This window comes from Populus alba, chromosome 13, assembly GCF_005239225.2.
Source record: "Populus alba chromosome 13, ASM523922v2, whole genome shotgun sequence".
Classification (NCBI taxonomy): domain Eukaryota; kingdom Viridiplantae; phylum Streptophyta; class Magnoliopsida; order Malpighiales; family Salicaceae; genus Populus; species Populus alba.
The window spans coordinates 14195667-14215722 of record NC_133296.1 but is presented as its reverse complement, the minus strand read 5'-3'; the positions used below and the strand labels follow the sequence as shown (position 1 = coordinate 14215722).

At 34.9% G+C, this 20056-nt stretch overlaps 2 protein-coding genes across 2 annotated transcripts in view; one reads left to right on the top strand and one right to left on the bottom strand.

Annotated features, from left to right (window-relative positions):
* The window catches only part of LOC118050395 (E3 ubiquitin-protein ligase RMA1H1), an 89514-nt gene that overhangs the window by 25674 nt on the left and 43784 nt on the right, over window positions 1-20056 (bottom strand). The gene's annotated exons all lie outside the window — the stretch shown is intronic.
* Window positions 15021-18357, top strand: LOC118050351 (uncharacterized). Its single transcript, XM_035060675.2, has 4 exons — window positions 15021-17002; window positions 17178-17441; window positions 17755-17874; window positions 17966-18357. The coding sequence occupies exons 1-4, from the start codon at window positions 15896-15898 to the stop codon at window positions 18014-18016; spliced, it is 1542 nt and encodes a 513-aa protein (XP_034916566.1). The 5' UTR covers window positions 15021-15895; the 3' UTR covers window positions 18017-18357.

The window sequence follows — 20056 nt, the reverse complement described above, 5'->3', positions numbered from 1 at the left end:
CCGTTCCTTCTTCCCTGCATTCCTTTCGTGGCAGCCTTGCCTCCTGCATGTTGCATGCAGGAGGCGGGGGGGGGGAATAATTCTCCCCCCCGCTGGGCTGTTAACGCTGGGCCAGCCCGATGCTGGCCCAGCCCATTAACGTCTGGGCCGGTTCTGGCCCAGACTGAAGAAAACTTTCTGGTTGGGCCGAGATCGGCCCAACCTTTCCTTGTTGGGCTGAGTCCGGCCCGAATTGTTTTTATATATTATATATATTATATATTATAATATGTTATAATATATGTGTGTATATATGTATATATATGCATATATATATATATATATATATATAAAATATAATAATAAAAAAAAAATTGAAAAACATCTAAAAAAAATATTGTTGATTTTTCTGCATATTTTTATCAAAGTAGTTTAATTTTGGTTTGTATTTTTATACCGTAAAGATACAAAACCAGTGTTATAAATACCCGGTTTTCGTCAAAATATCAAACATTTTTAGAATAAAAAATGTTTTTGCTTTCAAAAAAAATTCTAAAAATTCCCTAAAAAATGTTGTTGATTTTTCTGCATTTTTTTTATCAAAGCGGATTAATATTGGGTTGTATTTTTATACCGTAAGGATACAAGCTCAGTATTAAAATACCCAATTTTCGTCAAAGCATAAAAAATAATAATATTTTCCAAAAATTGTTTTTGTTTTAAAATACGGCCTAGTCTCTCCAATATATATATATAAATATTATAACATAATATTTTCACACAACAAAGAAAATTTTCAAAACAATATATGTATTAACATGCATTTTTGGCTTTAATAACCAGTTTATTCAAGCCATGAGAACTAGGCCAATATTTCAAAAATTCTAAAAAATCTTTTTGTTTTCTTTTAGTATTTGGGATTACGAATTTTTACGTAAAACATATTCCTAAATATTATTAATAAAATTTTGGTATGGATGTTAGAACGGTTAGGATTTTTACCCGATAAGATAAAGACCTCTTTACCGAGGAGGATTTTTCTTGAACCATATACAGACCAACAACTAGGAAAACACAATAACACTTTAGTTTTTTTTTATCATACAATAAAACAATGCAGCTTACCTTAGGTAAGGCGTATTTGGGGTGCTAACACCTTCCCTTTACGCAATCAGTCTCCGTACCCGATCTCTGAGACCAGTTAGGGTTCCTAGTGACCAAAATACTAGGTGGCGACTCCAAAGAACCAAATAAAAATAAATAAAAAAAATTCGCCAGTCGAACCCGCAAAAAAAATGATTTTTTTTTGGAGTGCGACAGAATGGCGACTCCGCTGGGGACCTTGTAGACTAAGCTTTGTTTTTGTCTGATTTGTTTGTGTTTTCGTGTGTTTATTGTTAATATGCCTTTCCGTTTATTTACATATTGGTTTTTTATTTTACGCGTATTATTCATGCATTGTATACAATTGTGTCATGCATCACTTGCCTTAATTTTGAAAAGCACACACAAGCCTTAAGTTAAGTGGGGAATTAGCGATTTACCCTAAGACTATTGGTCAGGGTTTAAATGCGTGAAACACCCAACTCATATCTGAGTGCCTGCTTGGTAATGGTGGACATACGTGTCTTAACTGTTCCTTGCAACGCCCCCATATTGTCTTTACGAAGAACGTCACTGGGCAGATATGAGAACATTCAAGACTAGATAGAAAATCAACCCACTCTCACTTATTAAATAGAGCTTGTCCTTAGGTTATGTATCTTTTTTGCAATATTATACTCATCGTGCATCACTTATGCATCACATTTTCGTCACGCATTTTATTTTTTAAAATTATCATATGCATTTCAGATCGTGAAACATAGGTCCCACACCCAGAGTCCATCAAACCCGTTTAAGATCAAGAATGGAGAATGAAGAGAGGGCCATCCTAGAATCCCGCTACCAAACCGAGTTGGAATCTATGAAAAATGAAGTTTCTCGACTGACCAATCTGCTTGAGCAATTTTTAAGAGCCAAGAACGGGGAGGGAACGTCTACCCAACCACCTATAGGAGCACCGTCAATTCATGTCCCGGGGGTATCTCAGAACTTGGGGGCAGATTCGGTGACGGGGCAGCACTTTGCACCTGCCATTCCCATTCAGCCCCCTCAAGCTCACATCACTATAGACGGGCCTTCTGATAATAGGTCCACTGGATTTATGAACAATGACAAGATATCAGCCTTGGAAGAAAGGTTAAGAGCAGTCGAGGGAAATGACTGGTTTGACCCCATGCGAGCGTCTGAAATATGTTTGGTACCAAACATCACGGTACCAAAAAAATTTAGGATACCGGAGTTTATAAAGTACATTGGGTTGGAATGCCCAAACACTCACCTTCGATCTTATTGCAATAAGATGGCTGAGGTGATTCATGATGATAAGTTACTGATCTACTTTTTCCAAGATAGTCTATCGGGGTCGGCGCTAAGTTGGTACATGAGGTTGGATAATGCCAAGATCAAGAAATGGAAGGATTTAGTTGAGGCTTTCCTTAAGCAATACAAGTTCAATTTGGAAATTGCTCCAGATCGAACAAGCCTTATGTCAATGGAAAAAAGAAGCCAAGAATCAGTAAGGGCTTATGCGCAAAGGTGGAGGGACGAGGCCATGCATGTGCAACCCCCTTTGATAGAAACGGAGATGGTGACTTTGTTCGCCAATACATTCAAGGCACCCTACTATGAGCATTTAATGGGTAGTTCATCTCAACATTTCTATGATGTTGTACGCATAGCAGAAAGAATAGAGCAAGGGATTAAAGCTGGACGCATAATTGAGCCATTGGAGACAAAGGGTTTTTTCGGAAGAAAATTAAAAGGTCCCGTTAACAACTTCGAAGGTGGGTCCAATGACAAGATAACGGATTCATATAACCCACAAATACCTACCTCTCATGTGGCCCACATAAACTTTAACAAACCTTTTTTCCCTAATCGAGCAAATGGCCAGTCAAACACCCAAAACAACCACCAAAGACCAAACACAAGATACATTTCAGAACAACTACCGCCATTACCCATGCCTCTGAAGGACATATATGTCAAACTACTAAGCATTGGACAAATAGCTCCTATCCCTACATTACCACTACAGCCACCATTCCTCATCTGGTATAAGCCCGAGTTGACTTGCGAGTACCATGCTGGTATTCCTGGGCATTGTCTTGAAACGTGCTATGGTTTCAAGAACAAGTTGTTGAAGCTCATCAAGATAGGATGGGTGTCATTTGAAGACACACCCAATATCAGTTCAAATCCATTGCTTGGTCATGACAAAAGTGATAGGGGATAAAGGGTTGGAAAACCTTGGTCAAGAATCGTCAATAATGAAGAAGGCGAGATCGAAGGAGAAGACAAGGAAACGCAAGTGGGGAAGGAAGATGAAGCATTGCCTCGGTTGACTTTCCACACACTAGAAGAAGTTTCAGAACGGGTTGACCCAAGAACTTCTCATAGTTTTCAAAATGTAAAACAACTTTATTTGCCTTAGCATGTTTTTGTCATTTGCTTTTGTCTTTGCTTTTATTTTCTCTAGTGAGCATTCAGAGCTCATATTGTCAGCTAGATTTTTGTGTTTGTCTTTGAGCCTACCTTTTCTTTAAATAAATGATGAGATTATGCACTTTTGGAACAAGTTGAGTGGTTACAAATAAAGTATCATAAAATGGTTTAATATGAAATTTAAGAAAAGCTACCTTTGAAATACAACCTCACCTCTGGATAACATAATGAATTGATACATCACCTGTAAATTTTCTTTCAAGATAAAAATAGAGTTTATCAATCCTAACAATGTGTATTTTTGAAAAAAAATCATTGTCCTTTCACTCTCTAAAGAGTTTTTTTTTTTTTTGTGGTTTTTGTTTTGAGTCGGAATGAATTTCTTCTCTATATAAAAGCCCAGACTAATATCGCACCCCTACACTGGGGGCAAGACGAGATGTTTTATGAAAAGTTTTACGTGTTTAAAATTGGATAAAAGCCTATAGATTTGAAAACCAAGCTAAAGTATTTGACAAAAGCATGACAAAGAGGCAAATACAAGTCATACATTTTGAGAAAAGGACTACTTGAAGAAAGTCAAAGACTTCTTCTCCAAGAATATGATAGGCAACACGAGAGATAAATCCAGCATACGACTTCAAAAGCAAGTTCATGTTAAGAGGGAGTCTCATGAACTAGAAGAAGAGGCTGGGACCTATGTTTCAAAACCAGGTATAAATGCATGCATTGCATCTAATCATAAATCATTGCATATATATTTTTTTGGATCGTTACAGGAGGAGATCTTAGCGCATTCCAACAAGATTATGGACGAAGAAAGAATCATTGAGTTGATTCTATGAACAACAAGAAGAGAAGATAATGGTTTTCAAACCCTGCCAGCAGGAAGAACGACATCGATAGCATGCGGTAAAAAGGAATCGCCAAATAGGATTCCAAGTTGTTGAGATCGACAGAAGGGATCTCGTATTTCGATGGAGGTCGCCAGAAGGGACCTCAAATTTCAGCTTTTGTATAAAAGGAATCGCCAGATGTGATTCCAAGTTGTTGAGATCGCCAGAAGGGATCTCGTATTTCAATGGAGGTCGCCAGAAGGGACCTCATATTTCAGCTTTGAATAAAAGGAATCACCAGATGGGATTCCAAGTTGTTTGAGATCGCTAGAAGGGGTCTCGTTTTCGATATTCATCAATAGAGGTCGCCAGAAGGTACCTCAAATTTCAGCTTTGGTATAAAAGGAATCGCCAAATGGGATTCCAAGTTGTTCGGCTAAAGGAGATCGCCAGAAGGGATCTCATATTTCGATGAAGGTCGCCAGAAGGGACCTAATATTTCAGCTTTGAATAAAAGGAATCGCCAGATGGGATTCCAAGTTGTTTGAGATCGCTAGAAGGGATCTCGTACTTCGACATTCATCAAGGAAGGTCGCTAGAAGGGACCTCATATTGAAACCATTTCTTAGAAAAGCATGGAGTTTACTAAGAATTCTTCCACCTGGGTAGGTCACCCATACAATGAGACCATTATTCCCCCTGGGTAGGTCACCCATACAATGAGACCATTATTTCTGGGGTAGGTCACCCATACAATGAGACCATCATTTTTCTGGGTAGGTCACCCATACAATGAGACCATTATTTTTCTCGGGTAGGTCACCCATACAATGAGATCATTTTTTCTGGTGTAGGTCACCCATACAATGAGACCATCATTTTTCTTGGTAGGTCACCCATACAATGAGACCATTATTTTTCTTGGGTAGGTCACCCATACAATGAGACCATTCTCCATCTTTTTTTTTACTTGGGTAGGTCACCCATAAGAATGAGGCCATTCCTTCCCCTGGGTAGGTCACCCAAAGAATGAGACCACTCTTCCTTTTTTTCTTGGGCAGGTCACCCATCACAATGAGACCATATTTTTTTTTTTCTGGGTAGGTCACCCATAAGAATGAGACCATTCTCCATGTTTTTTTTACCTGGGTAGGTCACCCATAATAATGAGGCCATTCTTTCCCCTGGGTAGGTCACCCAAAGAATGAGACCACTCTTTCCCTTTTCCACTCGGGCAGGTTACCCATCATAATGAGACCACACACACATTTTTTGTATTGGTTATGGGTAAAGGAATCGCCAGATGGGATTCCAGGTTAAAGGAGATCACCAGATGGGATCTCGGATGGATTTCCATATTGATCAAACTAAAGTAAGAATTCAGAGGATCGCTGGATAAGGATCTCGAGATGACTAAGTTTTGATCATAGTTTTTGGGCTAAGGAGGATTGTTGTAAAGGACAAAGTTTCAGATAAATCAAGCTTCGACCATATCAGTTTCGGGAGTTCCGTTTTGGGTTTATCTTTATAACACTTACTGCGTAAAATCCATGCTCCGTAAGTATTATAAAGAGGGGGCATCTGTTGTAACCCATTTTTGGGTCCCCATGAAAAATAAAATAAATAGCCAAAAGAGGTTAAAAAAAAAAAAATAACAGGAGGCAGAAGCGCTCAGAAAACAGTCAGAAAATTGGTCAAGGAATTTTAAAAATACAAGGATGGAATTTTTGACAAATATTCTTGAAGGATGAAAGCCCTAGTGAGAAGCAAAATTTGAATTTTGAGGAGAAAAGCCCAAATTTGGATGTTTATGGATTTAATTGGATTTTTATTTGAATTTATAGAGGATTTGATTGCAAGAAAATTGATTTTTAAGTCAATTTGGGCTTTAATTAGAAGAAATTTAAGTTCTGGGGCCAAAATATATTTTTTAGGAATTTATTGGGTCAAATCAGGGGCTTAATTGCATAAATATTGAAGTTTAAGGGCCAATTAGGGATTTAATTAAGAAAATCCGAAACTAGGGACCAAATTAGAAGAGGCGCGTAAATGGAGGGGCTGCAATTATTCGGTTCAGGGGCCTAATTGAAGAAATTGAAAGTTTATTAATCAATTGAGGGCTCAATTGCATAAATCAGAGGCCAAGGACTAAAGTGAAAAAGGCGGCCAACAAGAGGGGCGGGGACCGAATTTGGAGGACTGATTTGAAGTTTGCCCATTTAAATGAAACGGCGCGTTTTATCCAAAACGACACCGTTTCATATATATAAAAAAAAAAAAAAAAAAAAAAAAGAGGAAGACCAGAACGGTGTCGTTTTGAACGACACTATTCATCTTCCTCCTTCCCCCCGAAGCAGAGCAGCAGAAGAAGAAAACCATTTTCTTTTTTTTCAAATCTTCCCGCCTCTCTCTCTTCGTCCCCACCACCTTTAAACATTGGCCGACCAGCCGTTGCACCGCACTAACGATGGTCCCCCACAGTTCTGCCCCTATAAATAGAGAAGAAAACCGAAAAAAAAAAAAAAAGAGGACCCGAAGGGAGGAGAGAGAGAGGAGACCGAAGAGAGAGAGAGAACCAACAAGAGAGAGGGAAAGAGAAAGGAATAAACCGAAAACAAAAAGAAAACAGAAGACAAAGAAACCGAACCCAAAAACAGAGAAAAAAACCGAAGAGAAAGCCACTGAAAACAAGTCGCTCTCGCTGTCGTTCGAACCGCCACAGCACCGCCCGGAGCCGCCGTCCACGAGCCACGCCACCAGCGACCGCCTCCACGCCAGGTACCCGTTCCTTCTTCCCTGCATTCCTTTCGTGGCAGCCTTGCCTCCTGCATGTTGCATGCAGGAGGCGGGGGGGGGCAATAATACTCCCCCCCCCCCGCTGGGCTGTTAACGCTGGGCCAGCCCGATGCTGGCCCAGCCCATGAACGTCTGGGCCGGTTCTGGCCCAGACTGAAGAAGAATTTTTGGTTGGGCCGAATTGGGCCGAGTTCGGCCCAACCTTTCCCCGCTGGGCTGTTAATGCTGGGCCAGCCCATGAATGTCTGGGCCGGTTCTGGCCCAGACTGAAGAAGACTTTCCGGTTGGGCCGAGTTCGGCCCAACCTTTTCCTTGTTGGGCTGAGTCCGGCCCGTTTATTTGGGCCGGGCCGGCCCGAATTGTTTTTTATATATTATATATATTATATATTATAATATTTATAATATATGTGTGTATATATATGTATATATATATATATATATATATATATATAAAAATTTGAAAACATCTAAAAAAAAATATTGTTGATTTTTCTGCATATTTTTATCAAAGTGGTTTAATTTTGGTTTGTATTTTTATACCGTAAAGATACAAAACCAGTGTTATAAATACCCGGTTTTCGTCAAAATATCAAACATTTTTAGAATAAAAAATGTTTTTGCTTTCAAAAAAAATTCTAAAAATTCCCTAAAAAATGTTGTTGATTTTTCTGCATTTTTTTTATCAAAGCGGATTAATATTGGGTTGTATTTTTATACCGTAAGGATACAAGCTCAGTATTAAAATACCCGATTTTCGTCAAAGCATAAAAAAAAAATAATATTTTTCCAAAAATTATTTTTTGTTTTAAAATACGGCCTAGTCTCTCCAATATATATATATATATAAAATATTATAACATCATATTTTCACATAACAAAGAAAATTTTCAAAACAATATATGTATTAACATGCATTTTGGCTTTAATAACCAGTTTATTCAAGCCATGAGAACTAGGCCAATATTTCAAAAATTCTAAAAAATCTTTTTGTTTTCTTTTAGTATTTGGGATTACGAATTTATACGTAAAAACGTATTCCTAAATATTATTAATAAAATTTTGGTATGGATGTTAGAACGGTTAGGATTTTTACCCGATAAGATAAAGACCTCCTTACCGAGGAGGATTTTTCTTGAACCATAGACAGACCAACAACTAGGAAAACACAATAACACTTTAGTTTTTTTTTATCAAACAATAAAACAATACAGCTTACCTTAGGTAAGGCGTATTTGGGGTGCTAACACCTTTCCTTTACGCAACCAGTCTCCGTACCCGATCTCTGAGACCAGTTAGGGTTCCTAGTGACCAAAATACTAGGTGGCGACTCCAAAGAACCAAATAAAAATAAATAAATAAAATTCGCACAGTCGAACCCGCAAAAAAAAAATGATTTTTTTTTTGGGGTGCGACAGTCTATTTGTTGGCTGAGGAGATTGTTGATCGCCTTCTCCTACGTACATCAACACCGGAGGTGTTTTGGATTAAAATGTTAAGAAAAACTTGGTAGTGCAGTGCAACATATCCCATTCATTCAGCACAAAAATGTATTAAGCACTGAATTGAGTATTTTAATTTGAATTAGTAATGATAAAGACGTATAGTCTCGTGCTTAACATTCGTCAAAATGCCCATCCAAATAATCTGTCCAACCACTGTCATAAATATTAACATATCAAACCCTAAACGATATAACTTAATTAGCCAAAGTCTATATTTATTCTGTATAGATAAATAGTTTGAGTCTTATAAATATCGGGGCTACTACATGATTATTAACTTCAAAAATACTCGTGTAATTAGTCGAGATACACGCAAGTTAGCACAAACACCCACATTAATAAAATAAAATAAAAACATATCATTTAAATTTTATCTACTACACGTCATCCTTCATTAATTATAATTATAAGAAAAAGGTGATTCTCTATTGCTTCTCTTGTAGCAGCATATTTATTGGCACCGTGTGAATTTGAACAGTGTCAAAAACATTTATTTTTCTTTTTTCATAGATTTTTTTTTAATTTAATCCTTTTAATTCAAGGGAAAGAAAGGGAAAACAAAAACAAAAAAAGAAGGAAAATTGGTTGTCACATTTGGAAATAGCCGCCACACGCTGCCTATATTGGAATGGCCTTGCTTTAGACACTTTCAGAAACACCAAGAAAGATCATTTTTTAAGGCAAGAGGATTTTTGAACGCACCATCATAATGTGGCAGGTCCTCCACATGCTGGTGTGTTCCCACGCGCAACATTTTTTGTCATGTTCTTTAACTTTGGTCCCTAATTGTATAAATATTTTTCAGTTGAGTTTCAAATTTCATCCCACCTAAATCCAAGTTCTTTTCTTTTCAATTTAATCTCTATTTTTTATATATATAAAAAAAAACCTCAATCAATCTAATATACAGAAAAATGAACAAAACCCCCCACCAAGATTCCTAAATTGAGAACTCAAATTTCCAAATTAGCAAAATTCAAAAAGAAATATTTATGGAAATGACAGTTACAAAGAAAAAAGCTGAAAACACCTAATAATTCCAATGAAACAAAGTTATTTACAGGTGGGAAAAAAAAAGCAATAAAAATGCTAACTTTCAACTTAAAAGTCAAACTTTAATAACCAAAGGCAGTTAGATTAAAGAGATGCAATAAATAAAAAGTTGGGTTGTGCTCTAAGCAGTTGCAGATCTAATTAATAATAACCACAAAAGTTGATAGAAAGAGATAAACATGGAAATAAAAAGGAATAATGCTTAGAGTGTAAGTTTTTAGAAACTTTAAACACAAGAGAACTTCAGAAAGCTGGAAACAAAATAAGAAAAACTTGCTGAGTTTGAAGAGTTTGTAGTTAAGAGGGAGATAAAGCGAGGGGAAGTTGCAATCTTTTTACAATGTGAGAGGTTCAAAGATTGAAGCTTTGAGCATAATCAACTGAGTTTATTCTCTGAGAGAGAGGGGTGGTGAGTCAGGTAATTAATGGGCACACTAGAAAGATATAATTGATCAATATTTTGAATTTGCCCTAAATTATTTGGTGAAAAGTTTTGGTTAATTATCTAATACATCTGTCTTCAGTTTAGACTTTATTATATTCGACCCAAGCCTAATAAAAACCTAGCTAAAAAGAAAATAAGAAAAAATAAATAAATAAATAAATAGTTGACTAATCAGTTAAGATATTGTACCCGTAATCTTAGTCGTGGTGATTTTTTAACTGGAGATGATTCCATATGTATCTACTTCAATATTAATTTTTTTTTAAAAATTAACTTGTGTTTTTGTCAATTATTCAAGTTATATTTCTCGGACATAATATTATATCTAATATTTTAATTTTTTCTATATAAAAAAAAAAAAAAACACTACACCCAAAGCCGTTGCTAGCACCTTGAATCTGTACCTGCAACGGCGCTTAGTTCGAAAACTAATTTGCAAAGAACACCTACATTTATATATATAGTGATGCTTTCAACTACATTAGTACTTACTCGTATCCAAAACCATTATATGTAATTGGAATATATATTATACATATAGAAGATCCGTAAGGTTGTAGTATTGGCAAATTTATTGTTGTTATGTATAATTTATTAAAAAATAATATAAATTATATTTTAAAATTTCTCCTAACAACTTAATCTCTTAAATCAGTATATAGTGGACTTCTGAAAATACCAGGATTTAAAAATAAAAAAACAAATCATTATTTGTAAATATTACTCGATTGAGCCATGGTAGGAGAAAAATAAGATTTCAGTGGCCAATTTCTCAAATTAGCATGGATTCCAATACAAATAATTAACACTTGTACTCACTGGAACACAAGGTGCGTTCCCTGATAGCCAAAAATATGCGATCCTCTCATGAAGCTTCCACTTGGGTTCACTTTGATTTGAAGGAGACCGAATTATGATTGGACGAAAAGTATCCGTTTCTGTGATCATTCATCTGTCTTTTGTCCCCCTCGATGCATCCTCGTCAAGTCATTTTCTCTGCTCATACCAGACATGCAATAATTTAAACAGCAAGACCAATTGCCCCACGTCATGAATATATTCTACCGGAAATCTTAAAAAAATGATTTCAAAGTTGAATTCATAGGGACGCTTCACTGGATGATCTATCTGTCTTGATATCCTCCTTGCCATTTTTAAACTCGAAGCAGTGTTTGGAAAAGAGATACTCTTTCCGTTGCAATACTCGATTTGATCTTTAAAAAATTATTTTTATATTTAATTTGTGTAATAAATTTAGGAACTTAATCACAGGAGAAAACTATTGCCTCACAAATACAAACCCCCCGGTTTGTTCCCACCCGCTGTCAACGTGTAATATTGAGATAACCAGAGTAAAACCCACTCGATCCTCGCCACGTGTCGTCCATGTATTGGATTCCACGTTATTACCTTATCTTAGTAGGATCCAACCAAGAATTGCTACAACTTCTTTCTTTAGGGTTTTGCCAGGCCAGCGAAGCTACTATCTTTACCCAATTAAGAGGAAGACAACGAAAAAAAAAAAAAAAAACTAGCTTGCCCTTAATTCCTCTTCATCTATATCTCTAGATTCTCTGCTAAAAGGTTATTCCTTCTCTTGTATTACTTATTTTCTCTTTCTCTCTCTCTCCTTTTCTCTATCTCTAGACATGGGTGATTTTGAGAGGCAGGTAAAGGAGAGAGCCAAGGAGCTCAAGGTTTTGTTGACGAAAGGAGTCAAGATTGTGGAAAATTCATGCAAGAAAGGATGGAAGAAGGTCAAGAACCTGAAGAAACGCTGATTAATTTTGTTATTAATACCAACCAAGATTAATCAAGATTGTTGTAAGTGGTTGTTCTTGTCATGTTTAGAACATTATAGGGCCTGCTTTTTCTTAATCTTTTCGTTTTTGAGTTGGTCCTAATGGTTTTCTAAAGAGATTTGTTGATTTATTTTGTCTTGGATTTATTGATGTCAATTCCTTTACTCTACTGCTACCTTGTCTGTGCTCTTCTCTTGAACCAAAATCTTAGTGTTCGTAGCTCTATCTGTACTTAAGAGCATCAAAGCAGCTTTATGTCTTCAATCAGAAAACATATTATGTAATTAATTTGTTTAAAAACTGCCCAAGGAGAAGGATGGCAACATGGGAATGTAGCATTGGAGGTTCATTTCATGGTTAATGTTGGATCTTCTAATGAGGAAATCCCTGGATTTTTAAGTGTGTGGATGAAGCTGAGGATTCATGGCAGAGAAGGAAATTGTTTGAGATTTATGAGTTCATAATAAAAGTTAAGCTTTATGTATAATTATCTCCTAGCCTACCTGTCTAAGCACTTGGCCACCTGTCAATTTCATGCATAGGATCCTATTGTATGCCAATCTAAGGTCACACTTTTGCTATTCTTTTTCCTCTTTTTTAAAGGACAAATCATGCTTTTGGGAATTTTTTAGAAGCTTGAGTTCGGGAATAGAAGTTCATTACTGGAGAATATTACCAGGAGTACGTTGGTAGAGTTAAAATTATTAAGGTTAGAGAAAATCAGTGAATATGATTAAACATTTTTGATTCACTTCTTTCAAAAAAAAAATTACATTTTTTGTTTCTCTACTAGGGAATCATTGTACCAAAGCCATTCTAGCTATTGTGTTCTTGTAGCTCCAGCCATAAAGTTTGTATTGGTTTGGAAGTCCTAGAATTTATGGCCTAATTAATATCACTTTAACAGTATAAATAATTATCATGATTTGTTAATTCCCTGCCCCTGAATGCAAGTGTGAAGAACCAATTGCCAATGAATGGACTTGGCATAAGTTGGTATTAGCCTCTTAGGACACACTCTATATAGACTGAACGAGCCAAACTAAAAAAGTTTATTAAACTCAGTTGTTTTTTTTCTCATATTCATATTTAACATTTAACTTCCATTTCATTGCAATCATTTCCGGTTCCTAACTTCCAGCATATATATATATATATATATATATATATATATATATATATATATATATTATATATATATATATATATATATATATATATATATATATATATATATATATCTTGGGCACACCAAATACAATCCCCAAATTACGAGAAAGATCTGGTCAACTCAAGATTCTTAATTGATTGCACAATTACATATAAATTGAGAATTATAAGCGATAAAACTCGTATAATAAATGTTCTCTTTATTAGAGAATAATATAAATTATATCTTTGAATCTCACCTAACAACTTAAATTTTAAGGTTAAATTGGTTCTTTAACATAGTAGCAGTGCATCATTCTCGTTTATTTGATAAAAAAATAAACATAAGGTAATATGGATCTGTATAAGTTTCAAGCCTAAAGAATTTTTACTTAAGAGGTTGTGTTAGAGAATAATAAAATTATATCTTAGAACTTTAACCTAACAATTTAAGCTATTGAGTTAAGATGATTTTTTGACATGATATCAGAGTCTTGATAATTAAGTAGTCATGAGTTTGAATATCATTTTTTCTATTTATTTGATAAAAAAATTAAGCATGATGTAATATGAGTTTGTGCAAGTTTCAAGTCCAAAAGATTTTCAATTAAAAATGTGTTAAAGAATAATATAAATCATATTTTAAAAACATCACCTAACAACTTAAACTTTTAAATTGAATTGATTCTTTGACACTTTCCTCACCAAATGCTAATTTGATCACTAACCTTTTTGAAAAGAGAGGCAAAAGGAAAAAAAGAAAAAAAAGAGAAAAGGCAAGTATAGTCACTAACTTTTTTAAAAAGAAAGGCATAATGAAGAAGAAAAGAAAATATAAAAAAACCACCTGATTTAGTTTTTGGATTAATCAGTTAAATATAGTAATTTGTTTTATTATTTGTAATAAGTTTTGATTAAGAAAAAATAGAGTTTTATTATATGACTCTGAAAGAGTTAAGCCTGATCATGAATTTATAATTAAAGTATACTCAAATTGATTGTAATTACAATTATTAAAATTAAATTCATTAATTTTCAATAAAATATCATATACATATCAAGAAGAAGGAAGGAAGATCTTTTTTTAGTCCAAAAGAAGAATTCATTTCTTTCAATCTCCAAATAATATATAATAATTAAAAAATAGATAAATGAACTGAGTGATTTAAAATTGCATAAAATTATAACTCTTATTATTGTGTCTAGCTATTCCTCCAAAATTCATTAATATTTTCTTTTGTATTAAGTAGAATTATCCCGAAATAATTAAAAATATTTTAAAAAACAAAACCTATAATTTTATACAAATAAAAAATATTTTTTCTAGCATTATATGTAATTTATAGACTTGTCAACTTAGCCATCATGAGTTAGAAAACCATGATAAGTATAGAAAAACTCTTTAACAAAATATGGAGTAAATTATAAATTTCTCTAGTTTAAAAAATTATTAATTAGTCTCTTCATCAGTACTGTTAATGTTTAATTTAGTAGTATCTTAAAAAAAAACATTTTATTTTCTAAACTAAATAAATTAAAATAACATGAATAGGACAAAAACATAATTCAGTTATAAAAGAATTAAGAATATAGGGATTAAATTTATAGTGTTTTTTCAAACTATAAAAACTAATTAATAAGTTTTATTAAACCACAGGGACTAAATTTAATTAACTCCAAAATATTCCCACGCAGACAGTACATCTAGCCAGACAGTCGGCAACTTCTTAGGTAACCGTAGAAATTTGGTAAAAGTTTGTGTTTTAAAATATATTTTATTTAAAAATATATTAAAATAATATTTTTATTTTTATTTTTATTTTTAATATTAGTGATTTACCAAAATGCCTTTAATACAGAAAACACCCAATCCATCCCTCCCCACGTTATCTAGGCATCAAAAACCCAAAATCCGAATCTACCAGACCCCACACACAACCCTTCAATCAATCAAAATATAAATTATCTTAAAAACTAAGCTACACATCCATCAGCCAATAAAATTTCTTCCTCGCCATAAGAACCTCTCCTCTCCATCAAACACCCCCTCGTGTCCTCTTTCCTCTCATTTTCCCTCACTTTCCTTCATCTTCTCTACATCCAAACAGCCTGTGAATCCAAAAATTCTCTAAAATAACTGCAAAATCTCGCAAATGAAGATGCTGTCAATGGAGGATTCACGCTCGCATGCAAATCTTCTTCTTTCAATGGCCCGCACCGTTTCGATTTCAATTGCTGTACGGACTCGACGGTCTCAAACGGTTTCTTTTCCTATACGTTTCACGCTCCCTCAACAACGAATATGTACAGTTAGTGGTTACTAAAACGTTATAGTTTTCTGCCGTTATTTGCTCGTTTTTCTTTTCCAGTTCTTTCTATCTTTTTTGTCTTTTCTGTGATTTGAGGGTTTGAAGTGAAGATTTGTTAGGGCTATTGTGCGAATTTGGCTAATTCTAATGTCGATTTGGTAAAATCTCAAGATTCATTGAAATTTAGGGTTTCAAAAGGTTCTGCGTAAATTTGAAGTTTTCTGGGGGTATTTCGGTCATTTAGACCTCTCTATGCGTTAAGGGACTGAATGAAAAATAGCAAGAACTCTGAAGGTTCTTGTAGAAATTTGGAGTCTCGATAGGGGTACTTTGGGCTTTTCGGAGTTTTCTGCTTCAAATAAATGGAGGAAGTACGTCAAGAACCGTGTGAGATTTGAAGGCTTGGTAAGGGTATTTTGGCCTTTCGAAGTTCGCTGATTTGAATTTTGACTTTTGGCGGGAAAATTGTGGTAATGGCTGGAAATCGTGAAGTTGGGTTCCCGAAGACAACTGCAAGTAGTTTAAGGGAACAGTTAGCAAGAACTACGCTTAGTAGAGTGAGAGCACGAGGACACCCTTATTTGGAGCTTCGCGAGGATGGCAAGCGGTTCATATTCTTTTGTACTTTGTGTCTTTCCCCGTGCTATAGTGATACCATTTTGCTTGATCACTTGAGGGGTAATCTTCATACCGAGAGGTTATCTGCTGCGAAAGCTACTCTTTTGAAACCGAACCCATGGCCCTTTAGTGACGGGATTCATTTCTTTGATGCTTCGAGTGGGAATGAGGAACAGTTGGCAATCAAGGATGGTAAAGAGAGTAGTAGGTTATTGAAGTTCGAAGAGAACAGTGATAATCTTGCAATTGTTAAATATGTTGAAAATCTTAAACCTGGTTGTGATACGGTTGTTGATGAGAATTTAAGTGGTAGTGATGAGGGTTCTGATCTGGTGATTCCAAGTGTGCGCCTTAAAGAAGAAGTTTCTGATTTGAAAGCAAGGCATGTGGGTTCTGGACAGATTGCTGCCAGGATGTATGAGAAGAAGGATGGTTCAAATGAGATTAGTAGAATATGGTGTGAATGGCTGGGGAAAGAGAGTTCTAATGATGAGGATAAGATCAAGGTTTTAGATCATGACTTTGGTGTTGTAACTTTTGCTTATGATTATGAATTGGGAAAGAGCGGATTGTTTGATGATGTGAAGCTATTGCTCTCTTCTAGTGCTCCAGCACTGACAGAAAATGATCAGGGGGGTAATTGGAAAAGGAAGAGATCTGTTTCTGAGCCAGAGGATGTTAGTAGATCTTTGACTAATCAGTATGGTTTATGCGAGGAAGAATCTTCAAAGACAACTTGTGCCTCTTCTAATTTGGTGCTGGATCGATATGATGATCAGCTTATTCACACCAGATTTATATCAAGCAAGACAGTAAGGAGAGAGGTAAGAAAGCAACAGCGCATAGCAGCAGAAAAAATGTGTGATATCTGTCAGCAAAAGATGCTTCCTGAGAAAGATGTAGCAACGCTTTGGAACAGGAAGACTGGAAAACTTGCTTGCAGTAGCAGAAATGTGTATGGGGTAACATTCTCTTCCTCACCTGTCATTTCTCAAAGATCATGTTTTATCTAGTACTCTAAATGCATTGTGATACTTGTTGGGGCATATACTAATTTGTTTTTATTGATTTGGTTTGAGGTGAAACATTAAGAATTAGTTTAGTATCTTTTGAAAAAAAATATTTTTTTTTTTGCAGGCATTTCATGTGTTTCACACTTCTTGCCTTATACACTGGATACTCTACTGTGAGTTTGAAATTGTTCGAAATCAGACAGTCAGTACCAAAGGGGGACGAAGATCTAGGAAAAAGAATGGAACCAAATCAAATGCAACAGGAAAGGATGGAACAGTGAATGTTTTGCCAAACCCAATTGTTTCTGTGTTCTGTCCAGACTGCCAAGGCACCGGTGTGAACATTGAGGGAGATGAGTTTGAGAAGCCACTTACTCCTCTTTCAGAAGTATGGTTTCTGTCATTTGTCCATGCCATTGTGTTGTTTTTTATTTTATTGTTTTTTCCTTGCACTTTGCCAGTAATATCGAATTACAGAATTTTCTCTCCAGTTAAATAAACAATTCTATTGTCAAATGCTTGTTTAGTCTTTACAGAGTGAATTTGAAGGAAAGATTAACTGGCTTTTAACTTTAAGGTTGTGATTGGTTTTCCCTCAATAAAAAGGTTTTTTTTTACTGAAAATCCTTTGGGAAGTTAAAGCAGTGAGAAATTCTCAAGTGCTCTCAATTATAATATCATGATATTCTTCCCTGTTTCAGATGTTCAAGTACAAGATCAAAGTGAGTGAGGGACATAGAGGATGGATGAAAAATCCAGAGATCTTGGAGAATTGCTCAACAGGTTTTCATTTCCCTTCACAATCTGGAGAACCAGTTCAGGTATTCTATTCTATTCTGTGCTTGCAACTTTTATTGTGATGAATTGGAATTGTAATACTGAACCTTATTCTCCATGTTCTTATTTTTTTAGGAAAAGGTGGTGCCACTGAAGTTGCTGCATTTCTATAGACCTGAAGAGTAGAGCAGGGCACTAGTTTGAGTAGCCGAACCTTTCGATTGACTTTAGTTTCAGTTGTAGGATGTAGATTTTACTCTTAACAAAGGTCTATAACCTGTTGTAAAGGTAACTGCTATGATCCTTTCAAAACCACAAATAAACTCTTCAGGTAGCAGAAATAGGTTTTATTAGTTCATTTACTTTTGTGCATAGCTGTCTCATAAAACAATGCGTTGACCTGTTGTCTAACAGGATGAATACATACATGTTTGTGCATGGCTGACATTTCTGCTCTGTGTGTAAATGAATTGGTATGGTAGCCAATCGTGAATTTAAATTTAAATTGCTGAATTTATTACGCTGTCGATCAATTTTAAGCATCCTTTTTCTTTGTGCCAGTCTGTTCTTGAATGAAGAATTGTATAGCGTCATCACATCTTGAATTTTGATGGTTAGCCTTTATTTCTGGCTGGCTTGAGGCTAATAATGGACGGTTCTTCTATTAGCTGTTAGCACGTACTTGCTCTTGTGCGGAGGCTAGAGATGTCTGTTTGTTTGTCATTGCATGGAGTTTTGAAGTTTGGTGCCGCTTGATGACAAGGCTCTGAATCATATGCTTGTTGGAAATCATATCGCTCTTGGATTGATGAACATAATTTGTGTATTTTTTTTTTTTGTTCTCTTTTGTTCCTGCTGGCTACGTATTTAAGTATCTGGACTGCCATTAACAATAATAATCTGCCTTAAGTTTGTCGAGTGATATCCTAATTAACCAGGCCTTTTGTCACATGGAGTCCCGTCCTGGACCAGGAAATTTTTTTTAGGTGATGTCACTTTGTTATCAGGTCTGACCATTCCATCAAAAAATGAAAAGTCTTCGACCATGTGCCTCAAGAAACTACGACCTCTACCTATATCTCATGAAGAGTTGATGTTATGCAATTAGTTCAAAGTATCGAAGTCTGAGCAGCAGGTTAAATTAGTCTGAGCCATGGTTATTGAAGTTGGCTTGGCTTGGCTTGGCTGGTCGCCCGCCGACCTAGTGACCTTTTGGGCTTTGTTTTTTTTATTCATTTATATATTTTGGACAACATTGATTTTGGATATAGATTTTGTTGAACCTGCTTTGGTTTAGCAGAGCTGATTTGGTGACTCGATAATTTAGAATGAGTTTTTTTAGACTTGTTTTGGATATTGTCTTGGTTAACTTTAGATGATTTAGCAAATTAATTTGTGATTTAGTTAACTTGGTTAAATCCAAATGAAACTTAATTGGGGTTAACTTTAAAGAATTTTAAAAAATTAAAATAACATTGTAATAGTTATATTTTTTTATATAAAAAAATATAACTATTTTAAGTTAAATTGAGATAACATTGTCTTTAATAAAAATAATAGATTTGAATTAAATTAAGTTATAATATAATAATTTGAACTTACAAAGCATCAAATGACTCACGATCCAAGTCTTATATAGCATTTCAAGTGTTGAGATACCAATATCATAGACATGCTTGGAGATGGTGGTACGTGCACAAGGGGTTAAATTTGGTATATAAACCATTTTTCATATTTATTATACTAGGTTAATGGTTCATGATATATTATGAGCTAGACTAAACATCTTCTAATGTAGAAAAAAGATGTTTAAGTGATAGTAATGTTTTTAAAAAATAAGAAAAATTTAAGAGTTGGTCATTGACTTGATTGGATCTAATAAACTTAGTTAATTTAATTATTGATATGATAAAAAAGGCAATAATAGAAGATAATCTAACAAAAAAAATTAACATGAATCAATACAAGTTAACCCATGACCTAGCATAAAGATTGAAATAACATCATAAAAAGAAAAGAAAGAAATAACAAAACCTAATCTCTAACAAACCTAATATTGAAAGGTGAAAATAAATAATAAAAAAAAAACCCATAAAAAGTGACTTAAAAATTACCCAAGTCAATCCAGAGTAACTTTTTAAACCCGTGACCTAGGTCTTGAAGTCGGGATTACCCCACAAAAGAAAAACTAAAAAAAATATTATAAAACCAAATTCTCAATTAACA

Coding starts and splice junctions, on each gene's coding strand:
- LOC118050351 (XM_035060675.2), top strand. CDS start 15,896: ATGGCTGGAAATCGTGAAGTTGGGTTCCCGAAGACAACTGCAAGTAGT. Junction 17,003..17,177: donor GTAGCAGAAATGTGTATGGG/GTAACATTCTCT, acceptor TTTTTTTTGCAG/GCATTTCATGTGTTTCACAC. Junction 17,442..17,754: donor CACTTACTCCTCTTTCAGAA/GTATGGTTTCTG, acceptor TCCCTGTTTCAG/ATGTTCAAGTACAAGATCAA.